Source organism: Hemitrygon akajei, chromosome 2 (genome assembly GCF_048418815.1).
Source record: "Hemitrygon akajei chromosome 2, sHemAka1.3, whole genome shotgun sequence".
NCBI classification, from domain to species: domain Eukaryota; kingdom Metazoa; phylum Chordata; class Chondrichthyes; order Myliobatiformes; family Dasyatidae; genus Hemitrygon; species Hemitrygon akajei.
Window position 1 is genome coordinate 86,521,598 of NC_133125.1, and position 24,833 is coordinate 86,546,430.

A 24,833-nucleotide genomic window follows, 5' to 3' on the forward strand; every position below is an offset into this window, starting at 1 on the left:
TTCTTTGTAGGGGATGGAGGTATATAGGGACTGAACCATGCTGAAAATGAGGAAGTCTGGGCAAGGGAACTGAAAGTAGTTGATCTAGAGCATGAGAAGGGCATGGGTAGGTGGCAAGGGACTGAACCAGGAAGGATAGAATGGAGTCGAGGTATGTGTGATGCACCATCAATAACTCACGCTGAGAGGTAGGAAGCGAGATATCGGCTTTTATTGACTGGAAGAATAAACAACACTACATCCTGGGGAAAATGAGGGAGAGCAGCAGCCCACAGTCGCCTTTATACAGGGGTCTGTGGGAGGAGCCAACAGGAGCAGTCAGCAGGGTCTGTGGGAGGAGCCACAGGAGCAGTCAGCAGGGGTCTGTGGGAGGAGCCACAGGAGCAGTCAGCGGGGGTCTGTGGGAGGAGCCACAGGAGCAGTCAGCAGGGTCTGTGGGAGGAGCCACAGGAGCAGTCAGCGGGGGTCTGTGGGAGGAGCCACAGGAGCAGTCAGCAGGGTCTGTGGGAGGAGCCACAGGAGCAGTCAGACAGGTATATCTAGTTCACCACATTCACCCCCCCCTTTGTTTTAAAAAAGTCCCCAAGTATATTTACAGGTTAAGTCTATCAGGGGGTCGAATCGTTCGCTGCGATCTACGTAGCACCGGCTGTGATTGCACAGGTGCCGGAAGTGGTGTTTGCACCGGAGGCGGAGAGTGGGTTGTTTCTGTCCCAACTGGAGGTGTCAGGGATCCCTCGCGTGTGAGCGAGGTCCCCGGAATAGACGCGTACGAGATGCCCGGTACATGAGCGTCGTGAGGAGTCTGGGTGTGGCACGGTGTGTGCGGTGTCACCTCGGGTACAGGGTTCATAGTTACCGTGGAGTGTACGGGGTAGTGGTCTGCTGCTCCGGCGGGCGCCAGGTCGCGGACAGTGACCGTGTCCTCCCGCCCATCAGGCAAGACCACGTAGGCATACTGGGGATTAGCATGCAGGAGGTGAACCCTCTCGACCAGCGGGGAGTACTTATTACTCCTCGCATGTTTACGTAGCAGCACTGGCCCTGGGGACATCAGCCAAACTGGTAGGGTGGTCCCAGTGACAGACTTCCTGGGAAAAGAGAATAGGCATTCGTGAGGGGTGGCATTAGTGGACGTACACAACAGGGAGCGGATAGAGTGGAGTGCCTCAGGGAGGACCTCCTGCCATCGGGAGACCGGCAACCCTTTTGACTTAAGGGCTAAAAGTGTGGCCTTCCACACTGTGGCATTCTCCCTCTCCACCTGTCCATTCCCCCGGGGATTATAACTCGTGGTTCGACTAGTAGCAATGCCCCTAGCTAACAGGAACCGGCGCAACTCGTCACTCATAAAGGAGGACCCTCTATCACTGTGGACATAGCAGGGATATCCGAACAGAGTGAAGAGCTGGCGCAGGGCTTTTATGACCGACGTGGTAGTAGTGTCGGGGCAGGGAATGGCAAAGGGGAATTGCGAGTACTCGTCAATAATACTGAGAAAATAGACATTGCGGTCGGTGGAGGGAAGGGGGCCCTTAAAGTCAACACTCAGTCGCTCAAAAGGGCGGGTGGCCTTGACAAGCTGCGCCGTGTCAGGACGGTAGAAGTGCGGTTTGCACTCAGCGCAGATCTGGCAGTCCCTGGTCATCGTCCTGATGTCCTCCAGGGAGTACGGCAGGTTCCGGGCTTTAATGAAATGGTAAAATCGGGTGACCCCCGGATGGCAAAGACGAGCATGAAGGGCATACAGCTGGTCGAGCTGTGCGCTAGCACACGTTCCTCGGGATAGGGCATCAGAGGGTTCATTGAGTCTGCCAGGCCGGTACAGGATATCATAATTGTAGGTGGAGAGTTCTATTCTCCACGCAAAATTTTATCATTTTTGATTTTGCCCCGCTGTTGGTTGCTGAACATGAACGCAACCGAGTGCTGGTCGGTCAGCAAGGTGAATCTTTTGCTGGCGAGATAGTGCCTCCAGTGCCTAATAGCTTCCACTATGGCCTGGGCTTCTTTCTCCACCACGGAGTGCCGAAGTTCAGAGCCGTGAAGGGTACGAGAAAAAAACGCCACTGGCCTGCCTTCCTGATTGAGGGTAGCAGCCAGCGCGAAGTCAGAGGCGTCACTCTCTACTTGGAAGGGAATGGTCTCGTCCACCGCATGCATCGTTGCTTTGGCAATGTCCCCTTTAATGCGGCTGAAGGCCGCGCAGGCCTCGGCAGAGAGGGGAAAAGTGGTAGACCTGACCAGGGGGCGGGCTTTGTCTGCGTAATGGGGGACCCATTGGGCGTAATAGGAAAAAAAACCCAGGCACCGCCGGAGGGCCTTGAGAGTGGTGGGAAGAGGGAGTTCTAACAGCATACGGTCGGGGTCAGGGCCAATGACCCCATTCTCCACGACATACCCAAGGATAGCGAGTCGTGTGGTTCTGAACACACACTTGTCCCTGTTATAAGTGAGGTTCAAAGCTTCGGCCACTTGGAAAAATCATTGTAGGTTGGCGTCGTGATCCGACCAGTCGCGACCACAGATGGTGATGTTATCTAGATAGGGAAATGTGGCCTTCAGTTTGTACTGGTCCACCATCCGGTCCATCTCCCTCTGGAAGACTGAAACCCCATTAGTGACACCAAATGGGACGCGCAGGAAGTGATAGAGCCTGCCACCCGCCTCGAAGGCGGTGTAGGGGCGGTCCTCTGGGCGGATGGGGAGCTGGTGATAAGCGGATTTCAGATCTATGGTCGAGTACACCTTGTACTGAGCTATCTGGTTGACCATATCCGCGATGCGGGGTAGGGGGTACGCGTCAAGCTGCGTGAATCTATTGATGGTCTGGCTATAGTCCACGACCATCCTATTTTTCTGCCCAGTCCGAACAACAACCACCTGGGACCGCCATGGGCTTGTGCTCGGCTCAATGATCCCCTCCCCGAGCAGCCGCTGCACCTCTGAATGAATAAAGGCCCTGTCCCCCGCGCTGTACCTCCTGCTTTTAGTCGCCACCGGTTTACAGTCGGGGGTCAGGTTGGTGAACAGCGATGGGGGAGGGATCTTGAGGGTGGAGAGGCTGCAAGTAGTGTCAGTAGCACAGCTATCGGCATGGTGCTGGGTGGGATGTGCGGGTCGGTGTGTGTGTGTGTGTGTGCAGTAACGGGGTATATGGCGAAGTCCCACCAAACTGAGGATTCCTGACAGTGAGTGGTGGGAGGGGCCCGTCATATGCCATAGTCACACTTTTGAGATGGCTCTGGAAGTCGAGCCCCAACAGCACAGGGGCGCACAGTCGAGGCATGACCAGGAACGCAAAGTTCCGATATTCTGTGCCCTGCACCACCAATGTCGCTACACAACCCCCCCGGATGTCTGTGGAATGCGACCCAGAAGCCAAGGTGATCTTCTGACGTACCGGTCGTGTTACGAGTCCACAGCGTTGCACTGTGGCCGGGTCAATAAAACTCTCAGTGCTGCCCATGTCAAACAGGCAGCTAGTCCTGTGTCCCTGCACCAGGATGTCCATCATCGACCTTGCGAGCTGGTGCGGAGCGCTTTGATCGAGGGTCACGGTAGCCAGTGTTGAACGGGGTGAGTCGGGGGCGGGGCCTGTTGACGCCGGCAAAGATGGCCGCTCACATCCGGGCATGCAAAATGGCGGCCCCCAGGTCTCAGACGCAGCGCTGCTCGACCCCGGGCGCGGTTTAGATTTACAGACCTTGGCGAAATGGCCCTTCTTCCTGCAGCTGGAACAAGTCACTTCGCGGGCCGGGCAGCTGTTTCTGGAATGTTTCCGAAACCCACAAAAGTAACAAAGTTTTATGCCTGGCGAGTTCGGGGAGTTCGTGACACCGCGACTGGCAGCGGCGTTGGCGAATTCGCCCGCAGGAACCGGCGGCGGGGAATCGCGCGGCTGTACTGCCTCGGCGTACAGCTGTGCAACCTCCAACGTATCAGCCGTCTCTATCGCTGAGCATAAGGTAAGATCAGCTTTTTCCAGCAGCCGCTGGCGTAAATACACTGACCGGACTCTGGTCACAAAGGTGTCTCGGACCAAGAGTTCCGCATGCTGTTCCGCTGTGAGCGTTTTGCAGTCACAAGCCCGCATGAGTGCCTATAGTGCTCGGAGAAATTCAGCAGTTGACTCCGTAGGCCGCTGTTTTTGGGTTGCCAAGCGGTGCCTGGCGTAGACTGCGTTCACTGGCCACAGGTACTGTCTTTTGAGGGCGTCAAGCACCCCCTCGTAGGTCGAGAGGTCCCTGATGAATGAATAAACTTTTGGGGCGACCCTCGAGAGTAGAAGTCTGTGCCTAACAGCTGGGTCGGTTGCCCGAACCTCCTCCAAGTATGAGTGGAAGCACACAAGCCAGTGTTCAAAGGCAAGAGCTGCGTCAGGGTCCTGGGGGTCCAAATCTAAACGTTCTGGGCGTAAGAAGGTTGCCATGTTTTAACTTCCAGTCAATAAAATTGATGCACCATCAATAACTCACGCTGAGAGGTAGGAAACGAGATATCGGCTTTTATTGACTGGAAGAATAAACAACACTACATCCTGGGGAAAAGAGGGAGAGCAGCAGCCCACAGTCGCCTTTATACAGGGGTCTGTGGGAGGAGCCACAGGAGCAGTCAGCAGGGTCTGTGGGAGGAGCCACAGGAGCAGTCAGACAGGTATATGTAGTTCACCACAATGTGGACATGAGTTCAGTAGGGCAGGAGCAGGCAGAGACAATGGACCTTCCCAGAGAGTCAGGCTTGTGGATCTTGGGTAGGAGGTAGAAATGAGCAGTAATGTGTAAGGGAACTATGGGTTTGGTAGAACTGGAAGGGAGTTCTCCAGAGTTGATGAGGTTAGTGATGGTGTCGGAGACAATTTTCCGATGGTCCAGAGTGGGCTCCTTTTCAAGGAGAAAGTAAGAGGAGTTGCCTGAGAGTTGCTGTCTGGCCATGGCAAGGTAAAGGTCAGCCCACCAGACTAGAACAGCAAAACCTTGACTGCAGAGTTTGATGGTTCATGGTCAGGTTGGGATGGGTGCGGAGAGAGTGAACAGTAGTATGTTCCGAGGGGTAAGTTTCGAGGAGGAGAGAGGAATGCCAACATCGAGCTGGTAGATGTCTCATCAGCAATTGGAGATGAAAAGATCCAGAGCAAGTAGAGAACCAGAGTGGGGTGTCCAGGAAGAACAGGAGTGTTGGAGATGCATGAAATATTATTTGCTGCTCAAGATTTCCCAGCAACTGCAGAATTCCTTCTCTTTAAACATTTTTCTATCCAATCTAACATCATCTATAAACTACGCATTAGGCATAATTTACAGTAGCCAAATAGCCTACAAGCTCTGCCATGGACAATCCCAAACCCGTCAGTTAAAGGAGGCAGGTTAGGCATGAGGCTAACAATCCTCGAGCTGCTGAAATGCCAACAGAAGCTCCAAAGACCTCATTTTTTGAAGAGGAAGGAAACCAAGAAGATAGGTTATACCTAGGGACAACTTGAAAGACTGGCCCAAGACAGAGGACTTTGGTGAGCTGCTGCTGGGACCCAGTAGGGGTGATGTGATCAGATAGGCAATGAGTTTACCAATCTGCATATCTTTGGGATGTGAAGGAAACTGCAGCACTTAGAGAAAATCCATGCAGTCATGAAGAGAATGTATACAGTCTACAGGGACATTGTCAGAGGTCAGGAGTAAACCTGAGTCCACAGGGACAGTGTCAGAGGTCACGGTTAATCCTGAGTCCACAGGGACAGTGTCAGAGGTCACAGTTAATCCTGAATCCACTGGGACAGTGTCAGAGGTCACGGTTAATCCTGAGTCCACAGGGACAGTGTCAGAGGTCACAGTTAATCCTGAGTCCACAGGGACAGTGTCAGAGGTCACGGTTAATCCTGAGTCCACAGGGACATTGTCAGAGGTCACGACTAAACCTGAGTCCACAGGGACAGTGTCAGAGGTCACGGTTAATCCTGAGTCCTCAGGGACAGTGTCAGAGGTCACAGTTAATCCTGAGTCCTCAGGGACAGTGTCAGAGGTCACGACTAAACCTGAGTCCACAGGGACAGTGTCAGAGGTCACGAGTAAACATGAGTCCACAGGGACAGTGTCAGAGGTCACGACAAAACCTGAGTCCACAGGGACAGTGTCAGAGGTCACAACTAAACCTGAGTCCTCAGGGACAGTGTCAGAGGTCACAGTTAATCCTGAGTCCACAGGGACAGTGTCAGAAGTCACGAGTAAACCTGAGTCCACAGGGAGAGTGTCAGAGGTCACAAGTAATCCTGAGTCCACAGGGACAGTGCCAGAGGTCACGAATAAACCTGAGTCCACAGGGACAGTGTCAGAGGTCACGGTTAATCCTGAGTCCACAGGGACAGTGTCAGAGGTCACGAGTAAACCTGAGTCTACAGGGACAGTGTCAGAGGTCACAAGTAAACCTGAGTCACAGGGACAGTGTCAGAGGTCACGGTTAATCCTGAGTCCACAGGGACAGTGTCAGAGGTCACGGTTAAACCTGAGTCCACAGGGACAGTGTCAGAGGTCACAGTTAATCCTGAGTCCACAGAGACAGTGTCAGAGGTCACGGTTAATCCTGAGTCCACAGGGACAGCGTCAGAGGTCACAGTTAATCCTGAGTCCACAGGGACAGTGTCAGAGGTCACGAGTAAACCTGAGTCCACAGGGACATTGTCAGAGGTCACAGTTAATCCTGAGTCCACAGGGACAGTGTCAGAGGTCACGAGTAAACCTGAGTCCACAGGGACAGTGTCAGAGGTCACGAGTAAACCTGAGTCCACAGGGATATTGTCAGAGGTCACAGTTAATCCTGAGTCCACAGGGACAGTGTCAGAGGTCACAAGTAAACCTGAGTCCACAGGGACATTGTCAGAGGTCACGGTTAATCCTGAGTCCACAGGGACAGTGTCAGAGGTCACAGTTAATCCTGAGTCCACAGGGACAGTGTCAGAGGTCACGGTTAATCCTGAGTCCACAGGGACAGTGTCAGAGGTCACGGTTAATCCTGAGTCCACAGGGACATTGTCAGAGGTCACGACTAAACCTGAGTCCACAGGGACATTGTCAGAGGTCACGGTTAATCCTGAGTCCACAGGGACAGTGTCAGAGGTCACAATTAATCCTGAGTCCACAGGGACAGTGTCAGAGGTCACGGTTAATCCTGAGTCCTCAGGGACAGTGTCAGAGGTCACAGTTAATCCTGAGTCCTCAGGGACAGTGTCAGAGGTCACGACTAAACCTGAGTCCACAGGGACAGTGTCAGAGGTCATGGTTAATTCTGAGTCCACAGGGACAGTGTCAGAGGTCACGAGTAAACATGAGTCCACAGGGACAGTGTCAGAGGTCACAGTTAATCCTGAGTCCACAGGGACAGTGTCAGAGGTCACGAGTAAACCGGAGTCCACAGGGACAGTGTCAGAGGTCACAAGTAATCCTGAGTCCACAGGGACAGTGCCAGAGGTCACGAATAAACCTGAGTCCACAGGGACAGTGTCAGAGGTCACGGTTAATCCTGAGTCCACAGGGACAGTGTCAGAGGTCACGAGTAAACCTAAGTCTACAGGGACAGTGTCAGAGGTCACAAGTAAACCTGAGTCCACAGGGACAGTGTCAGAGGTCACGGTTAATCCTGAGTCCACAGGGACAGTGTCAGAGGTCACAGTTAATCCTGAGTCCACAGGGACAGCGTCAGAGGTCACAGTTAATCCTGAGTCCACAGGGACAGTGTCAGAGGTCACGACTAAACCTGAGTCCACAGGGACAGTGTCAGAGGTCACGACTAAACCTGAGTCCACAGGGACAGTGTCAGAGGTCACGACTAAACCTGAGTCCACAGGGACAGTGTCAGAGGTCACAGTTAATCCTGAGTCCACAGGGACAGTGTCAGAGGTCATGGTTAATCCTGAGTCCTCAGGGACAGTGTCAGAGGTCACGACTAAACCTGAGTCCACAGAGACAGTGTCAGAGGTCACGGTTAATCTTGAGTCCTCAGGGACAGTGTCAGAGGTCACAAGTAAACCTGAGTCCACAGGGACAGTGTCAGAGGTCACGACTAAACCTGAGTCCACAGGGACAGTGTCAGAGGTCACGACTAAACCTGAGTCCACAGGGACATTGGCAGAGGTCACGGTTAATCCTGAGTCCTCAGGGACAGTGTCAGAGGTCACAGTTAATCCTGAATCCACAGGGACAGTGTCAGAGGTCACGACTAAACCTGAGTCCACAGGGACAGTGTCAGAGGTCATGGTTAATTCTGAGTCCACAGGGACAGTGTCAGAGGTCACGAGTAAACCTGAGTCCACAGGGACAGTGTCAGAGGTCACAGTTAATCCTGAATCCACAGGGACAGTGTCAGAGGTCACGACTAAACCTGAGTCCACAGGGACAGTGTCAGAGGTCATGGTTAATTCTGAGTCCACAGGGACAGTGGCAGAGGTCACGGTTAATCCTGAGTCCACAGGGACAGTGTCAGAGGTCACGACTAAACCTGAGTCCACAGGGACAGTGTCAGAGGTCACGACTAAACCTGAGTCCACAGGGACAGTGGCAGAGGTCACGGTTAATCCTGAGTCCTCAGGGACAGTGTCAGAGGTCACAGTTAATCCTGAATCCACAGGGACAGTGTCAGAGGTCACGACTAAACCTGAGTCCACAGGGACAGTGTCAGATGTCATGGTTAATTCTGAGTCCACAGGGACAGTGTCAGAGGTCACGAGTAAACCTGAGTCCACAGGGACAGTGTCAGAGGTCACAACTAAACCTGAGTCCACAGGGACAGTGTCAGAGGTCACGACTAAACCTGAGTCCACAGGGACAGTGTCAGAGGTCACAGTTAATCCTGAGTCCACAGGGACAGTGTCAGAGGTCATGGTTAATCCTGAGTCCTCAGGGACAGTGTCAGAGTTCACGACTAAACCTGAGTCCACAGGGACAGTGTCAGAGGTCACGGTTAATCTTGAGTCCTCAGGGACAGTGTCAGAGGTCACAAGTAAACCTGAGTCCACAGGGACAGTGTCAGAGGTCACGACTAAACCTGAGTCCACAGGGACAGTGTCAGAGGTCACGACTAAACCTGAGTCCACAGGGACAGTGGCAGAGGTCACGGTTAATCCTGAGTCCTCAGGGACAGTGTCAGAGGTCACAGTTAATCCTGAATCCACAGGGACAGTGTCAGAGGTCACGACTAAACCTGAGTCCACAGGGACAGTGTCAGAGGTCATGGTTAATTCTGAGTCCACAGGGACAGTGTCAGAGGTCACGAGTAAACCTGAGTCCACAGGGACATTGTCAGAGGTCACAACTAAACCTGAGTCCACAGGGACATTGTCAGAGGTCACGGTTAATCTTGAGTCCACAGGGACAGTGTCAGAGGTCACAAGTAAACCTGAGTCCACAGGGACAGTGTCAGAGGTCACGGTTAATCCTGCGTCCACAGGGACAGTGTCAGAGGTCACGGTTAATCATAAGTCCACAGGGACAATGTCAGAGGTCACGGTTAATCCTAAATCCACAGGGACAGTGTCGGTGGTCACGGTTAATCCTGTGTCAACAGGGACAGTGTCAGAGGTCACGGTTAAACCTGAGTCCAAATTGTGCAAAAGACAATAAATTGTGCAAATACAAGATGAGAAAAAAAAAACCTCATAATAATAATAAATATATAAGCAACAAATATCAAGAACATGAGATGAAGAGTCCTTGAAAGTGAATCTTAAGTTGTGGGATCATTTCAGTGTTGAGGCAAGTGACGTTGAGTGAAGTTATCCTCTCTGGTTTAAGAGTCTGATAGCTGAGGGGTAATGACTGTTCCCGAACCAGATGGTGTGGGTCCTGAGACTCCTGTACCTTTGTCCTGATGGCAGCAGTGAGAAGAATCTATGGCCTGGATGGTGGGTGTGGATGTGGGGTTTCTTGACAATGAATGCTACTTTCCTGTAACAGCAGTCTGAATGGATGAGCTCAATGGTGGGGAAGGCTTTACCCATAATGGACTGGGCCGTATCCACTACTTCTTGTAGAATTGTTCTAATATTTTCCAATGTTTGCACAAACACCAGAAGAGGAGCCATGGAATGTCTCAAGGAAACTAACACCAAACACAAGTATGACATTCAGAAATTACTTTCTTCTTGTTTTATGAGTTAAGTATCTGCAAACTCTAATGGAAATGTTGTGTGCAGGCTGCCCCAATACCCCTTTACATTATATTGGTTGCTAACACGTGCAACGCATTTCACTGAATATTTTGAAGTACATGTGATAAATAAATGAATCCATCTCAGAGTGAATGATTGGCCTGTCAAACAAAAACTCCTGAGATTATTGATAATTTTCTAATCCATAAATGAATTACACTACGGGATTTAACAAAGGATTTTGCGTTCAAAAGTAGCAAACAAAGAGCCATTTTTACATTCAATACTCTGAAAAGAACTGCCAAAAATCGTCAATGAATATGCAATTTAGTAATATCATCTTCTTTCAATACAGTATACACAGGGGCCCATCTGAGATAATGTCTGAAATACGCCATTATAAGTGTTGTCAAGCTGTATGAGAAATACCATTATGGAAGCAAGATCTCCCGATTTTCATTTACTTACAGAAATGGGCCTTCTTTGAGTACTGACCATTTGCACTGAATACGTTTTTCCTCTCACATCGCCATTCACTTCCTGAGTCTCCTGCTACCCACCCATACAGGTTGGATTTACAGCAGCTAATGAATACTCAAACCTGCACAACTATGGGGTGTGGAGGGAAGCAGAGCAACTGGAGGAAATCCACGTGGCCACAGGAAGGTCAGGGAAACTCCACACAGATAGGACAAAGCATCAAATTTCAAAGTACATTTATTAACAAAGTATAAAACCCTGAGATACATCTTCTCATAGACAGCCATGAAACATCTCCATTCTAAAAGGACACCCTCTATTCTGAGGCTGTGTCCTCTGGTCATAGGCTCTCACACCATAGGAAACATCCTCTCCACATTCACTCTATCAGGCCTTTCAACATTCAATAGTTTTCAATTAGGTCACCCCTCATTCTTCTGAATTCTAGTGAATACAGGCCCAGAGCCATCAAATGCTCTTCATATGACAAGTCTTTCAATCCTGGAATAATTCTTGTGAACTTCTTTTGAAAACTCTCTAGTTTCAGTTTCAGTTTAAGGTAATGGTCCAAAACTGTTCACAATACTCCAGGTGAGACCTCACCAGTGCTTTATAAAGTCTCAGCATTACATCCTTGCTCTTATAGTCCTGTTGAAATGAATGCTAACATTGCATTTGCCTTCCTCAGCACCAACTCAACCTGTAAATTAACCTTTAGGGAATCCTGCATGGGGACTCTCAAGTCCCTTTATACTTCAGATTTTTTAAAATTTAATTCCTGTTTAGAAAACACTCTATACATTTATTTCTTCTATCAAAGCAAATAACCATACATTTCCTGACACTACATTCCATCTGCCCATTCTCCTAATCTGCCTAAGTCCTCATTAGCCTCTCTATTTCCTCAAAACTCCTGCTCCTGTACCTATCTTTGTATCATCTGCAAACTTTGCAACAAAGCCATCAATTCTGTCATCCAAGTCATTGGCATATAACATAAAGAAAATCAGTTCCAACACAGACCCCTGTGGAACAGCACTAGTCATCAGCAGCCAAGCAAAAAAGCTCCCTTTATTCCCACTCTTTGCCTCCTACCAATCAGCCACTGCTTTATCCATGCTAGAATCCTTCCTGTAAAACTATGGGCTTGTAGCTTGTTACTGTGTGACAGAACTGGGCTATATTCAAACCACAGAAGGTTGGAGTGGATTGCATAGAAAAAAAGTATTGTTTTGTTTTAGCTAATTTAGAGCAGGGGTTCCCAGGACATCCCTTTAGAATAGAGATGAGGAAGAATTTCTTTACCCAGGGGATAGTGAATCTGTGGAATTCATTGCCACAGATAACTGTGGAGGCCAAGTCATTGGGCATATTTGAAATAGAGGTTAATAGGTTCTCAATTAGTAAGGGTGTCAAAGGTTATGGGGAGAAAGCAGGAGAATTTGGTTGTGGAGATTAATAAATTAGCCATAATAGAATGATGAAGCAGACTCAATTGGCCAAATGGCTCAATCCTGCTCTCTATTTTATGGTGTTGCACTGAGGGTTCTATGTTAGAAAGGATGGGAGAAAAGGGGAACCTGTTGTTGAATATAGAACACAGAAAATCACATCAGAGGAACAGGCTTTTGGTCCATGGTGTCTGTGCCAGCTATGATGGCATTTTATTTCCAAACCTTTCTTCTTTCTGACCCTTTGTTGAGTCGACATAGACAGCTGGAGATATTGTAGCATACAGTTCCACAGAGCTGAAAGTTAGTGATAAAAGAACAAATGTAGGGAATCAAGCAGTTGAACTTGCACTCTGTTTAATGGTCAGTCAAAGCTATACTCCATTGACCTCTGTGCCTTGTCAACATTATCCAACAAATTACAATCAATCTCAGTTCAGCAAATGTCAAGTGGAATTTTGGTTTCCATTGACTTTGGCAATAAATATCATCCAACAATAAAAACTTCAATAATTCCAATACAACCTCATCCATCTTGAATGAGCTGCTAGAGGTAGTGGTTGAAGCAGGTACAATAACAACTTTTTAAAAGATAGTTGGACAAACATATATATTGGAAAGATTTAGAAGGCTATTGGCCAAATTCTGGCAAATTTATGGTGCATCTGGGTCGGTATAGACCAGACGGTAAACAGGAAGAACCTGTTTCCATGCTGTCAGATTACAATGCCTTTGGTCATTCCGCTAATTAACTTCTGCATCAAATGACGTCATCTAACAGTGCTGTTTTACTTCATGAAGCACAGATAAACATGTCAGACAGAAACCAGTGGAAAAGTCTAGGTTCTCAAGGTCACTGTGACAATTACAAAGAACCATTGAATAGAAAAGGACCCAATTCTTAAAAGAACTTCATTTTGTAGATGCGTTCACCTTAAAGGCATGCCTTACATGACTTTTCAAACCCTTGTTGTCTCTTCTATCAAATAGAAACAAAGAAGAGAAGAACTTAAAATATGGAGTTGAAAGTAAAAGCATGGTTTTAAGGGGTAAAAGAAACTTAAAGCAGTTTTGGTCAGTGAGTCAGTGATTCAAAAATGCCTTCAGCATACTTTGAAAATCTACTGAAATTTTGCAGAATTGACTGATCTTCTCTTGTGTCTACTACAAATACTAACAAACCATTATTTTGGAGCACATTTTGAGCTGAACTGCTTGCTCTCATGAGCTTTGAAATAATATCCTATTGATCATTATTTGTATTATCTGTGTCTGAGTAAATCATCTGACAGTGTTAGCTCCCTCAGGGTCAAAAGGCTTCAAAAATGTTTGGCTATAGGGTTGAAATGGCCCAAAGAAATTACTCTCTGGCCAGAATGTTAATGCTTAGTTGGCCAATTTACAATTCCAATATTCATGCCTAAGTCAGGTTGATCTTAGGAAGGGTGAGGCATTTGTAGTAGGGGAAAGAATATTGAGAGGTAATAACAAGTAAATCGCAACATAGATTGTGCTAACGTGGTAACAGGGAATTGCAGACAAAATTTAAGAGACATGGAATGCAGCAGCGATGACAGCCAAGTTTCAGGAAGATAATTAGTTACATTATAGCGTGAACCCATTGTTGTAACAGAAAATTGTTTTTATTTATTTATTGAGCTACAGTCCAGCACAGGATAGGCCCTTCTGGCCTTTAAAGCTGTGCCTCCTAGCAAACCCTGATTTAACCCCAGCCTAATCACAGGACAATTTACAATAACCATTTAACTTAGAAGCCAGTACGTCATTGGACTGTGGGAGAACACCAGAGCATGCGGAGAAAACCCATGCCTTCCATAGGAAGGGCATACAGACTTCTTACAAACGATGTTGGAGTTTAACTAGTACCTCTGACACCCCGAAATGTAATAGCGTTGCATTGCTACCCAGTCCAGTTTACTGTTAACCAGGTTAAATGTGGACAATCATTTTATTCAATTATCAGTGCCTTGTATGTTACTTAATTAAGTCTTCCCGTAATCACTATTCCATTACCAAAGCCCAGTTTTAATGTCAATGACTTTTAAAGATTAGACTTGCTTTATTTGCACAGGTACATTGAAATATAGAGTGAAATGCACCATTTATGTCAATGGCCATCACAGTTTGAACAGGCAGCCCATTAGTGTTGCCATACTTCCTGTGCCAATACAGTATGCCGACAACTCACTGACCATGGATGTATGTCTTTGGACTGTGGGAGGAAATCAGAGCACCCGCAGGAAACTCATGTGGTCACGGGGAGAACGTGCAAACTCCATACAGACAGCAAAGAGAATCGAACCGCTATTAGTGATCACTCATGCTGTTAAGTGATTATGTTAACTCCTATGCTACCATGCCGTGTTAATCAGTTTCTGTGTAATCTCTTCAACTGAGAACACAAAAGCTGTACCAAATTCACGTTCAGTTTTGACTGATCTCCTGCTGTGCACCAGTTTTAGCAAATCGCCGGTTATTTTGAACACCAAGTCCACGTGGCCTTTCAGGTTGCTCCTGCACACAGGGGATGATAGATATCAGAGGAAGTATCAGAAATGTCATCAGTTGAGATGGCATCTGTCTCTTACCGTCCCTTCTGTTCAGCTTTGCATAGCCGGGGCTGTGGCTGCTTGAGAACTCTGAAGAGGAATTGAAGGCCCAGCGAAGCAAGTCCGACACCAGTTGACTGTCACAGTTATCTGTCAGATTGAGAACACAAAGCATATGTTTCGCTTTTTATTGATGTACAACTAAGAAATCTCAAAGAGCATTATTGCTGCCATTATTATAAAGCAAACAAACACTTTCACCTCTCTTCCAACTAAAATATTAGACTATATAAGTACCTCATAAACCTATGTATCTGTAATATAATCTAATTCATCTCCAGTTCAAGCTTTCAACATGTGGGAGGGAAGAGTTAGATTGATCTTGCAGTACATTAAAAGGTTGATACAATATCATGGGTCAATGGGCCTGAGCAATGCTGTAGTATTCTATCTCCGATGTTCTTTGTCCATGTTACGTCCGAACTTAATTACACTTGTGCTTTACTAAACTGCCTTTCACTTTCCACCATCCATGCACCTGAGTTTGTGGTCACACCTAACCTCTGATTCTGAGCTCAAGAGCTATAATAGTTCCTGAGCAACTAACCATTCTCAGTGTCACTTGCAAGTCTCTTCACAGTCTTGACTCTACTCCTTATGATCCACCACAGGGATCAACCTTATTTGAATGAACAATTTGGCCCCAGTGCTATCTCTATTTTACCTCCATTCCCTGCACATTCATGTGCCCATCTAAGAGCCTCTTTAGCACCTCTATCATATTTGTTTCCACCACTATACTAAGCAACATTTTACAGGCACCCACCACTCTCTGTAAAACCCTGCCCCACACATCTCCTTTGAACTTAACATTTCTCACCCTAAATGCATGCTATTAGGTATTTCCATGTTGGGGGAAAGATACTGTCTTTTACTCTATCTATGCCTCTCATAATCTTACAAACCTCTGTCAAATCTCCCCTCAGCCTCTGCCACATTAGAGAAAACAACTCAGGTTTGTCCAACCTCTCCTTATAGCACAAGCCCTCTAATCCAGGCAGCATCCTGGTAAACCTCTTCTGCAACCTCTTCAAAGCCTCCACTTCCTTCCTGTAAGGGGGTAACCAGAATTCAATGGAATCCTCCGGATGCAGCCTAACTCAAGTTTTAAAGAGCTGCATCAGAATTTCCTGACTCTTGAGCTCAGTGTGGCAAGTATGCTATTGGCCTTGCTTGCCACACTATCAGCCTGTGTAGCCACTTTCCAGGAGCTATGGACTGCACCTCATGATCCCGCCGCACATCAGCACTGATAAGAGTCTTGCCATTACCGCTGTACTGTTCATTTATCTGTGATCTCTCAAAACACAACACTTCATATTTGGCTGATTTAAATTTGTTGGCCATGTCTGGAACTGATTTGTATTGTCCTGTATCCTTTGGCACTCTACATCACCAGTCTTCGTATCATCAATATTCAAATTTACCAACCCACCATCCTACGTTTATACATTACAAAAAGCAGAGGTCACAGTGCAGAACCACGTGGAACACCACCAGTCATGGACCTCCAGCCAGAACAGGTCTGACTGATCACTACCCTCTGTAAAGCCAATTCTGAATCCAAATGCGCAAGTCACTGTGGATCCTATGCATCTTAATCATCTATTCAGGCCTACCACGATCAACCTTGGCAAACTCCTTACTAAAATCCATGAAGGCCACATCCACATCAATTTAGCTTCATCACTCATCTTCGTCACCCCATCAAAAAGCCCAATCAAGTTAGTAAGTTATGACTTGCTTCAGTCAAAATTTCATTGTTTGGCCCTAATTAGGTCATCGCTTTCTAAATGATCACACGTCCTGCCCTTAAGAATACTCCACAATAGCTTCCCAACCTTTCAAGGGTTTGTTCCCTATAACTTCCAGTATTATCCTTCTTTCCTGTCTCAAATAACAGAATAATATTAACTAATCGCCATCCTCCAGGAACTTGTCTGTGGCTGGAGAATGCACAAAGATCAAAGGCTCTAACATGTGAGCATATTCTTCACCTTTGGACATTTGCCACTCTACAATTTTAATCCCCTCTTAAATTCCTTCCCTAATTCTGTGAACACTTCTTGCCTTTCCCTCTTTAAGATGCTCTGTAAAACATATTTCTCTCTTCACATGGTTTGCAATTAAATTTTGTTTGATAGAATTTCCGTTAAGCACTCTGAGAGTTTATACTCTGCCAAAAGTGCAATCGAAATACAATGCTTTCACTGATATCTGAGCATAGTGGTTATATTCATCCAGTCACATGAGTAGAATAAGGTTTACAATTACATTGCCTGCACAGAATATCCCAAAGCAAATTACTGCAAATGAAGCAAAAGACAAAATGTGAGAAGGCAGTTAAAAGTTTGGGTTATCTGTAATGAATATAAGTAGAACATAAAATATAGAACAGTACAGCTCAGTACAGCTCAGCCCTTTGACCCACAATGTTATGTCGACCTTTTAATCTACACCATGATCAATTTAACTCTTCCCTCCTACATAGCCTTTGTCTTTCATCAATGTGCTTATCTAAGAGTCTCTTAAATGTCCGTAATTTATCAGTCTCCCAACACAAGCCCAGGCAGTGCATGCCAGGCACCTACCACACTGTGTAAAAATCCGGACGCTCCGATATCTCCCCTAAACTTTCCTTCACGCACTTTAAAAGGATTTCTGGTATTAGCTACTGCCATCATGGACTATCTACACTATCTATGCCTCTTCCAACCTTGTACACCTCTATCAAGACGCCTCTTATCCTTTTTCACTGCATACAGAATAGCCCCAGATTGCTCAATCTTTCCTGATAATACTGATGAAGGGTCTCAATCTAAAATGCCGATTGTTGCTCCAAATTCCAACATTTAAACTGTCTTGTGTCTTCATTAATGCAGAAGTGCTTTTATATCAATGTGTCTCTGTATGTCTGGAAGATTGCTAAGCTTCATGTCCCTAGGAGAGAACATCATCAATAGATTGTTCTGGTCCAACCACCTTGACATTATGACCAAGGAAGTTAGACAGCTTCTATCTAAGAAAGGTCAACAGTTCTCTAGTACGATGCAATGGCTTCTTGACATCTCAGCTTTCCTTGTTATGAAGAAGAAGAAGAAGAAGAAGAAGAAGAAGAAGAAGAAGAAGAAGAAGAAGAAGAAGAAGAAGAAGAAGAAGAAGAAGAAGAAAGCCCTTAACGCCGAGTGGAGTCATCAGGACACTGTCGTGATGGCGTTTTTTTAGCATTTTTACGTTTTAGCGTTTTTTTACGAGGCTGAGTTGCCAGCTCGACCCAGCACAGATGGAAAGCATGCAAGAGAGCTGGCTGGATTTGAACTCCGGAGCCTTCGCTCCAAAGTCCAGCGCTGATGCCACTATGCCACCAGCCAGCTTCCCTTGTTATGACCTTGCACCTTATTGTCTACCTGCACTTAACATTCCCTGTAAGACTTTAAACAAACTCTAACACTTTATTCTGCATTCTGTTATTGTTTTACCTTGAACCAAAACCTCCTGACAGGATGTAGAATTACTCCTTGCTATGATGACTCTGAGTAGAACATACAGTGATTACAAAAAGTACTTACTCCCCTTGGAAGTTTTCATGTTTTATTGTTATATGACATTGAATCACAGTGGATTTAATTTGTCTTTTTTGACACTGATCAACAGAATAAAGACTTTTTTGTCAAAGTGCTCACTGGTATCTCTTTTGGGTTACACCAGAACTTGAAGGGGAATCAATATCCTTGTGGTCAATATCCGAGATATCAATATCTAGCAGGTCTGCTAGATCTGTTGGTCAGGGTCTAAAGTAATTTGGCAGGAGTATGGAAGTTGGTATGACAGGACTCAGGATAGGGCAGTTACTATAAAAGTTGATGCAGTGTGTAGAGAGACTGTGAGGAAGAACAGGCAGATAGTGGGGCAAAATTGCAGTCACTGGGATGAGTTGAAGTGTTACATGGGGCTAAATTTTAAAAAGGTGATGAATACAGGACCGAAGGTGTTATAATTTAATGCACACAGTATAAGGAATAAGGTTGGTGATGTTGTAGCTCAGTTAGATATTGGCAGGTATAACATTGTGGGCTGAAAGTTTATAGTTGGGAGTTAACACCCTAGGATACATCTTATTTTGTTATGTCTCCCCTCTCTCTGTGAAACAGGGAGATCTCTTTTTCCCTTCTTAGGGTGAGAATACCAGGTGAACGAGTAGTCTTTGGGTACTGCGTCAGTGTCTTTCGCTGCACGTTTAAGTGCTCAGTGGGGGCCATTGCCTTGCTACTGCTTGTGTGTGGGAGGGGGAGCTGGGGGGGGGGGAGGTCTGGGGTTCTAACATTTACTGTCATTCATTCTTTGGGGAACTCCTCTGTTTTCGTCGATGTTTGTGAAGAAAAAGAATTTGGGGATGTATATTGTATAAATTTCTCCGACATTAAATGTATCTATTGAAACCTATTGAACAGGCAAGTAGGCAGAGAGGGTGGGTGGCTCTGTTGGTAAAAAGTAAAATCATATCCTTAGAAAGAGGTGACATTGGATCTGAAGATGTAGAACCCTTGTGTGTAGAGATAAGAAACTGCAAGGCTAAAAAGATTCTGATGGGAGTTATATATAAGCCCTTGAACATAGCCAGGATGTGGAATATAAATTTCAACAGGAGATAGAAAAGGCATGTAATAGGGGCTATGTTATGATAATGATGGGCATTTCAATATGCAGGTAGATGTCAAGTAGCTACTAAATCCCAAGGGAGGGAATTTATAGGATACCTACAAAATAGCATTGTACAACAGCTTGTGGTTGAGTCCACCAGCGGAAAGACAATTCTGATTTGGTTGTCGTACAATGAACCAGATTTCAATAGGGAGCTTAAGGTAAAGGAACCCTTAGAATTCTGAGACAGAATTCACCCCGCAACTTGAGAGGGAGAAGATAGTCAGATGTTTCAGTATTACAGTAGAGTAAAGGGAATTACAGAGGCATGAGAGTTGATGGGAAAAGATCATGAGCAATTATGATAGCAGAAGAGCAATGGCTGGAGTTTCTGGGTGGAATTCGGAAGGCACAAGATAGATGAAGAAGTATTCTAAAGGGAGGATGAGGCAACCATGACTGACAAGGGAAGTCAAATTCAACATATAAGCAAAATAGAGATCATAAATATAGCAAAAATTTGTGGGATGTTCGAGCATTTGGAAATGTTTAAAAGCCATCAGAAGGCAATTAAAATAACCATAAGGACAGAAAAGATGAAATATGGAGGTAAACTAGCCAATAAAGAGGATACCAAAATCTTTTTTCCAGTATACAAAGAGTAAAAGAGAGGTGTGCGTGGATAATGGTCCACCAGAAAATGATGCTGCAGAGGTAGTAATGAGGGACAAAGAAGAAGCAGTCAATCTTAACAAGTATTATGTGTCAGTCTTCACTGTGGAAGACACTAACAGTATATCAGAAATTTGAGAGTGTCAGGGGGCAGAAGTGAATGCAGTTGCTAATAATAAGAAGAAAGTTGTTGAGAAGCTGAAAGGTCTGAAGTTAGACAAGTCACCTGGACCAAATGGACTATACCCAGCATTCTAAAGGAGGTAGATGAAGATATTGTGCAGGTATTAATAATGATCTTTCAAGAATCACTGGTTTCTGAAATGTTCTGGAGGACTGAAAAATTGCAGCTGTCACTCCACACTTTAACAAGGGATGGGTGCAAAAGAAAGGAAACTCTAAGCCAGTTAGCCTAACTTCAGTGGTTGGGAAGATGGTGGAGTCCATTATTAAGGCTGAGGTTTTGGGGTACTTGGATGCACGTGATAAAGTAGGACAAAGTCAGCATGGTTTCCTGAAGGGGAAATCTTGTCTGACAAGTCTGTTGGAATTCTTTGAGGAAATAACAAGCAGGATAGATGAAGCAGAGTCAGTGGATGTTGTTTACTTGGATTTTCAGAAGGCCTTTGACAAGGTGCTGCACATGTGGCTGCTTAATAAGGTAAGAGCCCATGGTATGATGGAAAAGCTACTAACATGGATAGAAGATTAGTTGGCTAGCAAGTGGCAAAGAGCCAGAGTAAAGGGGGCCTATTCTGGTTGTTCACTATTGTCTAGTGGTGTTCCTCAGGGATAGGGTTTGGGACCAATCAGGACATGTCACTGATTTGGATGACAGAATTGATGGCTTTTGTGGAGAAGTTCTCAGAAAATTCAATGATAGATGGAAGGGCAGGTAGTGTTGAGGAAGCAGGGAGTCTACAGAAGGACTTGGACAGACTGGGAGATCGTTCAAAGTGGCAATGGAGTATGTTTTTAGGGAAGTGGTATAGTTATGCACTTTGGTAGAAGGAATAAAGATACAGACTATTTTCTATCAGGGAGAAAATTCAAAATTCAGAGGTGCAAAGGGTCTTGAGAGTCCTTGTGCAGGATTCCCTAAAGGTTAACTTACAGGTTGAGTCAGTGGTGAGGAAAGCAAATGCGATGTTCACATTCATTTCTCGAGGACTAGAATAGAAAAGCAAAGATGGGATGCTGGGGCTTGTAAGGCATTGGCCAGCCAACACTTGGAGTATTATGAACAGTTTCTAAGAAAAGATGTCCTTGCATTAGAGAGAGTCCAGAATTATTCCTGGAATGAAATGTATGAAGTACACTTGATGACACTGAAATTTAGAAGAATGGGGGGGGGGGGGGTGGATTTATTGAAACCCATCAAATATTCCAAGGCCTAGGTAGAGTGGATGTGGAGAGGATGTTTTCTATAGTGGGTAAGTCTATGACCAGAGGGTACAGTCTCAAAATAGATGGATGTCCATTTGGAACAGAGATGAGAAGGAATTTCTTTAGAACCATATAACATAGAACCATAGAACACTACAGCACAGTACAGGCCGTTCAGTCCTCTATGTTGTGCTGACCTATATAATCCTTTAAAAAAGTACTAAACCCACACTACCGCATAACCCTCCATTTTTCTTTCATCCATGTGCCTGTCCAAGAGGTTCTTAAATACACCTAATGTTTTAGTCTCCACCACCATCCCTGGCAAGTCATTCCAGGCACTCACAACTCTTTGTGTAAAAAACTTACCCCTGATGTCTCCCCTGAACTGCCCTCTCTTAATTTTGTACATATGCCCTCTGGTGTTTGCTATTGGTGTCCTGGGAAACAGGTACAGACTATCCACCCTATCTATGCCTTTCATAATCTTGTAGACCTCGATCAAGTCCCCTCTCATTCTTCTACGCTCCAAAGAGAAAAGTCCCAGCTCTGCTAACCTTGCTTCATATGACTTCTTCTCCAAACCAGGCAACATCCTGGCAAATCTCCTCTGCACCCTCTCCATAGCTTCCACATTCTTCCTATAATGAGGTGACCAGAATTGAACACAATACTCTAAGTGCGGTCTCACCAGAGATTTGTAGAGTTGCAACATGACCTCTCTACTCTTGAACTCAATCCCCCTATTAATGAAGCCTAGCATCCCATAGGCCTTCTTATCTACTCTATCAACTTGTGCAGCGACCTTGAGGGATGTATGGATTTGAACCCCAAGGTCCCTTTGTTCATCCACACTCTTAAGTAACTGACCATTAATCCTGTACTCAGTCTTCTGGTTTGTCCTTCCAAAATGCATCACCTCACACTTGTCCGGATTGAACTCCATCTGCCATTTTTCTGCCCAACTCTGCAGCCTGTCTATATCCTCTTGTAACCTTCGACAACCTACAGCTCCATCCACAACTCCTCCAATCTTTGTGTCATCCGCAAACTTACTCACCCATCCTTCCACCTCTACATCCAAGTCATTTATAAAAATCACAAATAGCAGGGGTCCCAGGACAGATCCCTGCGGCACTCCACTAGTCACTGACCTCCAGGCAGAATACTTTCCTTCCACAACTACCCTCTGCTTTCTTCTCTTAAGCCAATTTTTTATCCAAACAGCCAAGGTTCCACTTATTCCATGCCTCATGACTTTCTGGATGAGTCTGTCATGAAGGACCTTGTCAAGTACTTTGCTAAAGTCCATGTAGACCACATCCACTGCCTTACCCTCAACAATTTCTTTTGTTACCTCTTCAAAAAACTCAATCAGGCTCGTGAGGCACGATCTTCCCTTCACAAAGCCATGTTGACTATCCATGAGTAGACTGTACTTCTCCAACATAGATCCTATCCTTACGAATCCTTTCCAATAGTTTGCAGACCACTGACGTAAGACCCACCGGTCTATAGTTCCCAGGTTTCTCCCTATTACCTTTTTGAAACAAGGGAACTACATTTGCCATTCTCCAGTCCTCCGGCACTTCCCCTGTAGCCAAAGAGGTTTCAAAGATCATAGCTAATGCTTCTGTGATCTCTTCTCTTAATTCCCATAATAACCTGGAGTGTATCATATCCGACCCTGGGGATTTATCAATCTTAATGTTTTTAAGAAGATCCAGCACTTCTTCTTCCTTAATCTCCATATTGTCCAGCACACAGGCCCACTCAAATTCGACCTCATCCTGATCAAGATCCTTTTTACTTGTGAATACTGAAGCAAAGTATTCATTTAGGACCTCCTTAACCTCCTCTGCCTCCAGGCACATGTTGCCCTCTTTATCCTTTAGTGGTCCCACCTTCATTCTTGTCATCCTCCTATTCTTTACATACACATAGAACGCCTTGGGGTTCTCCTTAATCCTACATGCCAAGGCCTTCTCATGTCCCCTTCGAGCTCTCCTAAGTTCTTTCTTTAGCTCCTTCCTGGCTACCCCATATTTCTCATGAGCCCCTCCTATTTCTTGCTTCTTATATCTAACATATGCTTCCTTCTTCCTCTTGACGAGTTGCCTCACATGTTTCGTCAGCCATGGTTCCCTTTTCCTACCATTTTTTCCTTGCCTCAGTGGGACAAACTATCCTGAACCCAGCTCAAGTGGTCTCTAAACTTCTCCCACATTACTTCTGTGCTTTCCCCTTTGAACATCTGTTTCCAATTTACTCTCGCTAGTTCCTGCCTCATCCCTTCAAAGTTAGCCTTTTCCCAGTTAAGCACTTTACCATTTTGTCTGATTTTATCCCTTTCTATAGCTATGCTGAAGCTAAGGGAGTTGTGGTCACTCTCACCAAAATGCTCCCCCACCAAGAGGTCTGTCACCTGACCAGGTTCATTACCCAGAACTAGATCCAGTATAGCCTCTCCTCTTGTCGGCCGGTCCATATACTGTGTCAGGAATCCTTCTTGAACACACCTGACAAATTCAGCCCCATCTATCCCCCTTGCACTCAGGAGGTGCCAGTCAATATGAGGGAAGTTGAAATCACCCATATCTACCACCCTGTATTTCCTGCACCATTCTAAAATCTGCCTGCTTATCTGCTCCTCGGTGTCCCGAGGGCTAGTTGGGGGCCTATAGACTACTCCCAGCACAGTGATTGATCCCTTCCTATTTCTGACTTCCACCCAGACCAATTCCGTGGACACTCCTTCTGCAGCGTCCTCCCTTTCTATAGCTGTGATACTATCCCTGACAGCAATGCCACTCCCCCCCCTTTTCTACCTCCCATTCTATTCCTTTTAAAACACCTGAACCCCAGGACCTGCATCATCCAATCCTGCCCTCCAACCAAGTTTCAGTAACGGCCACAACATCGTAGTTCCACGTACTAATCCATGCTTTAAGTTCATCCTCCTTGTACCTAGTACTCCTAGCATTGAAAGAGACATATTTTAACCACTTTAACTGGCTACAATTATGTTCTGTCCCCTACCTGTCCTTCCTCATCAATTCAGAACTCTTTGCATCATGCCTTTGTCCTTCTACCTTAATCCCTGCACTCACATTGTGATTCCATCCCCCTGCCAAGCTAGTTTGAACCCTCCCCAACAACTCTCCTCTATCAAACCTGCCCACCAGGATATTGGTCCCCTGGGATTCAAGTGCAACCTGTCCTTTTTGTACAGGTCACACCTGCCCCAAAAGACGTCCCAATGATCCAGAAATCTGAATCCCTGCCCCCTGCTTCATTCCCTCAGCCACACATTTATCCTCCTTTTAGACAGACGGAGGTGAATGTGTGGAATTTATTGCTATGGATGGATGTGGAGACCAGATCATTGAGTACATTTAAAGCAGAATTTGATAGTTTCTTTGTTCATCAGGGCAACAA

The 24,833-nt window shown here is 46.0% G+C and overlaps 1 protein-coding gene across 3 annotated transcripts in view; it reads right to left on the reverse strand.

Moving 5' to 3' along the window:
- LOC140714318 (contactin-associated protein-like 5) overlaps positions 1-24,833 on the reverse strand; it is a 1,338,796-nt gene that overhangs the window by 1,117,359 nt on the left and 196,604 nt on the right. For all 3 annotated transcript variants that reach the window (XM_073025479.1, XM_073025472.1, XM_073025488.1), the window contains exon 2: positions 14,676-14,786. In XM_073025479.1, the coding sequence (XP_072881580.1) occupies positions 14,676-14,786 (111 nt within the window). The remainder of the gene's footprint in view (positions 1-14,675; positions 14,787-24,833) is intronic.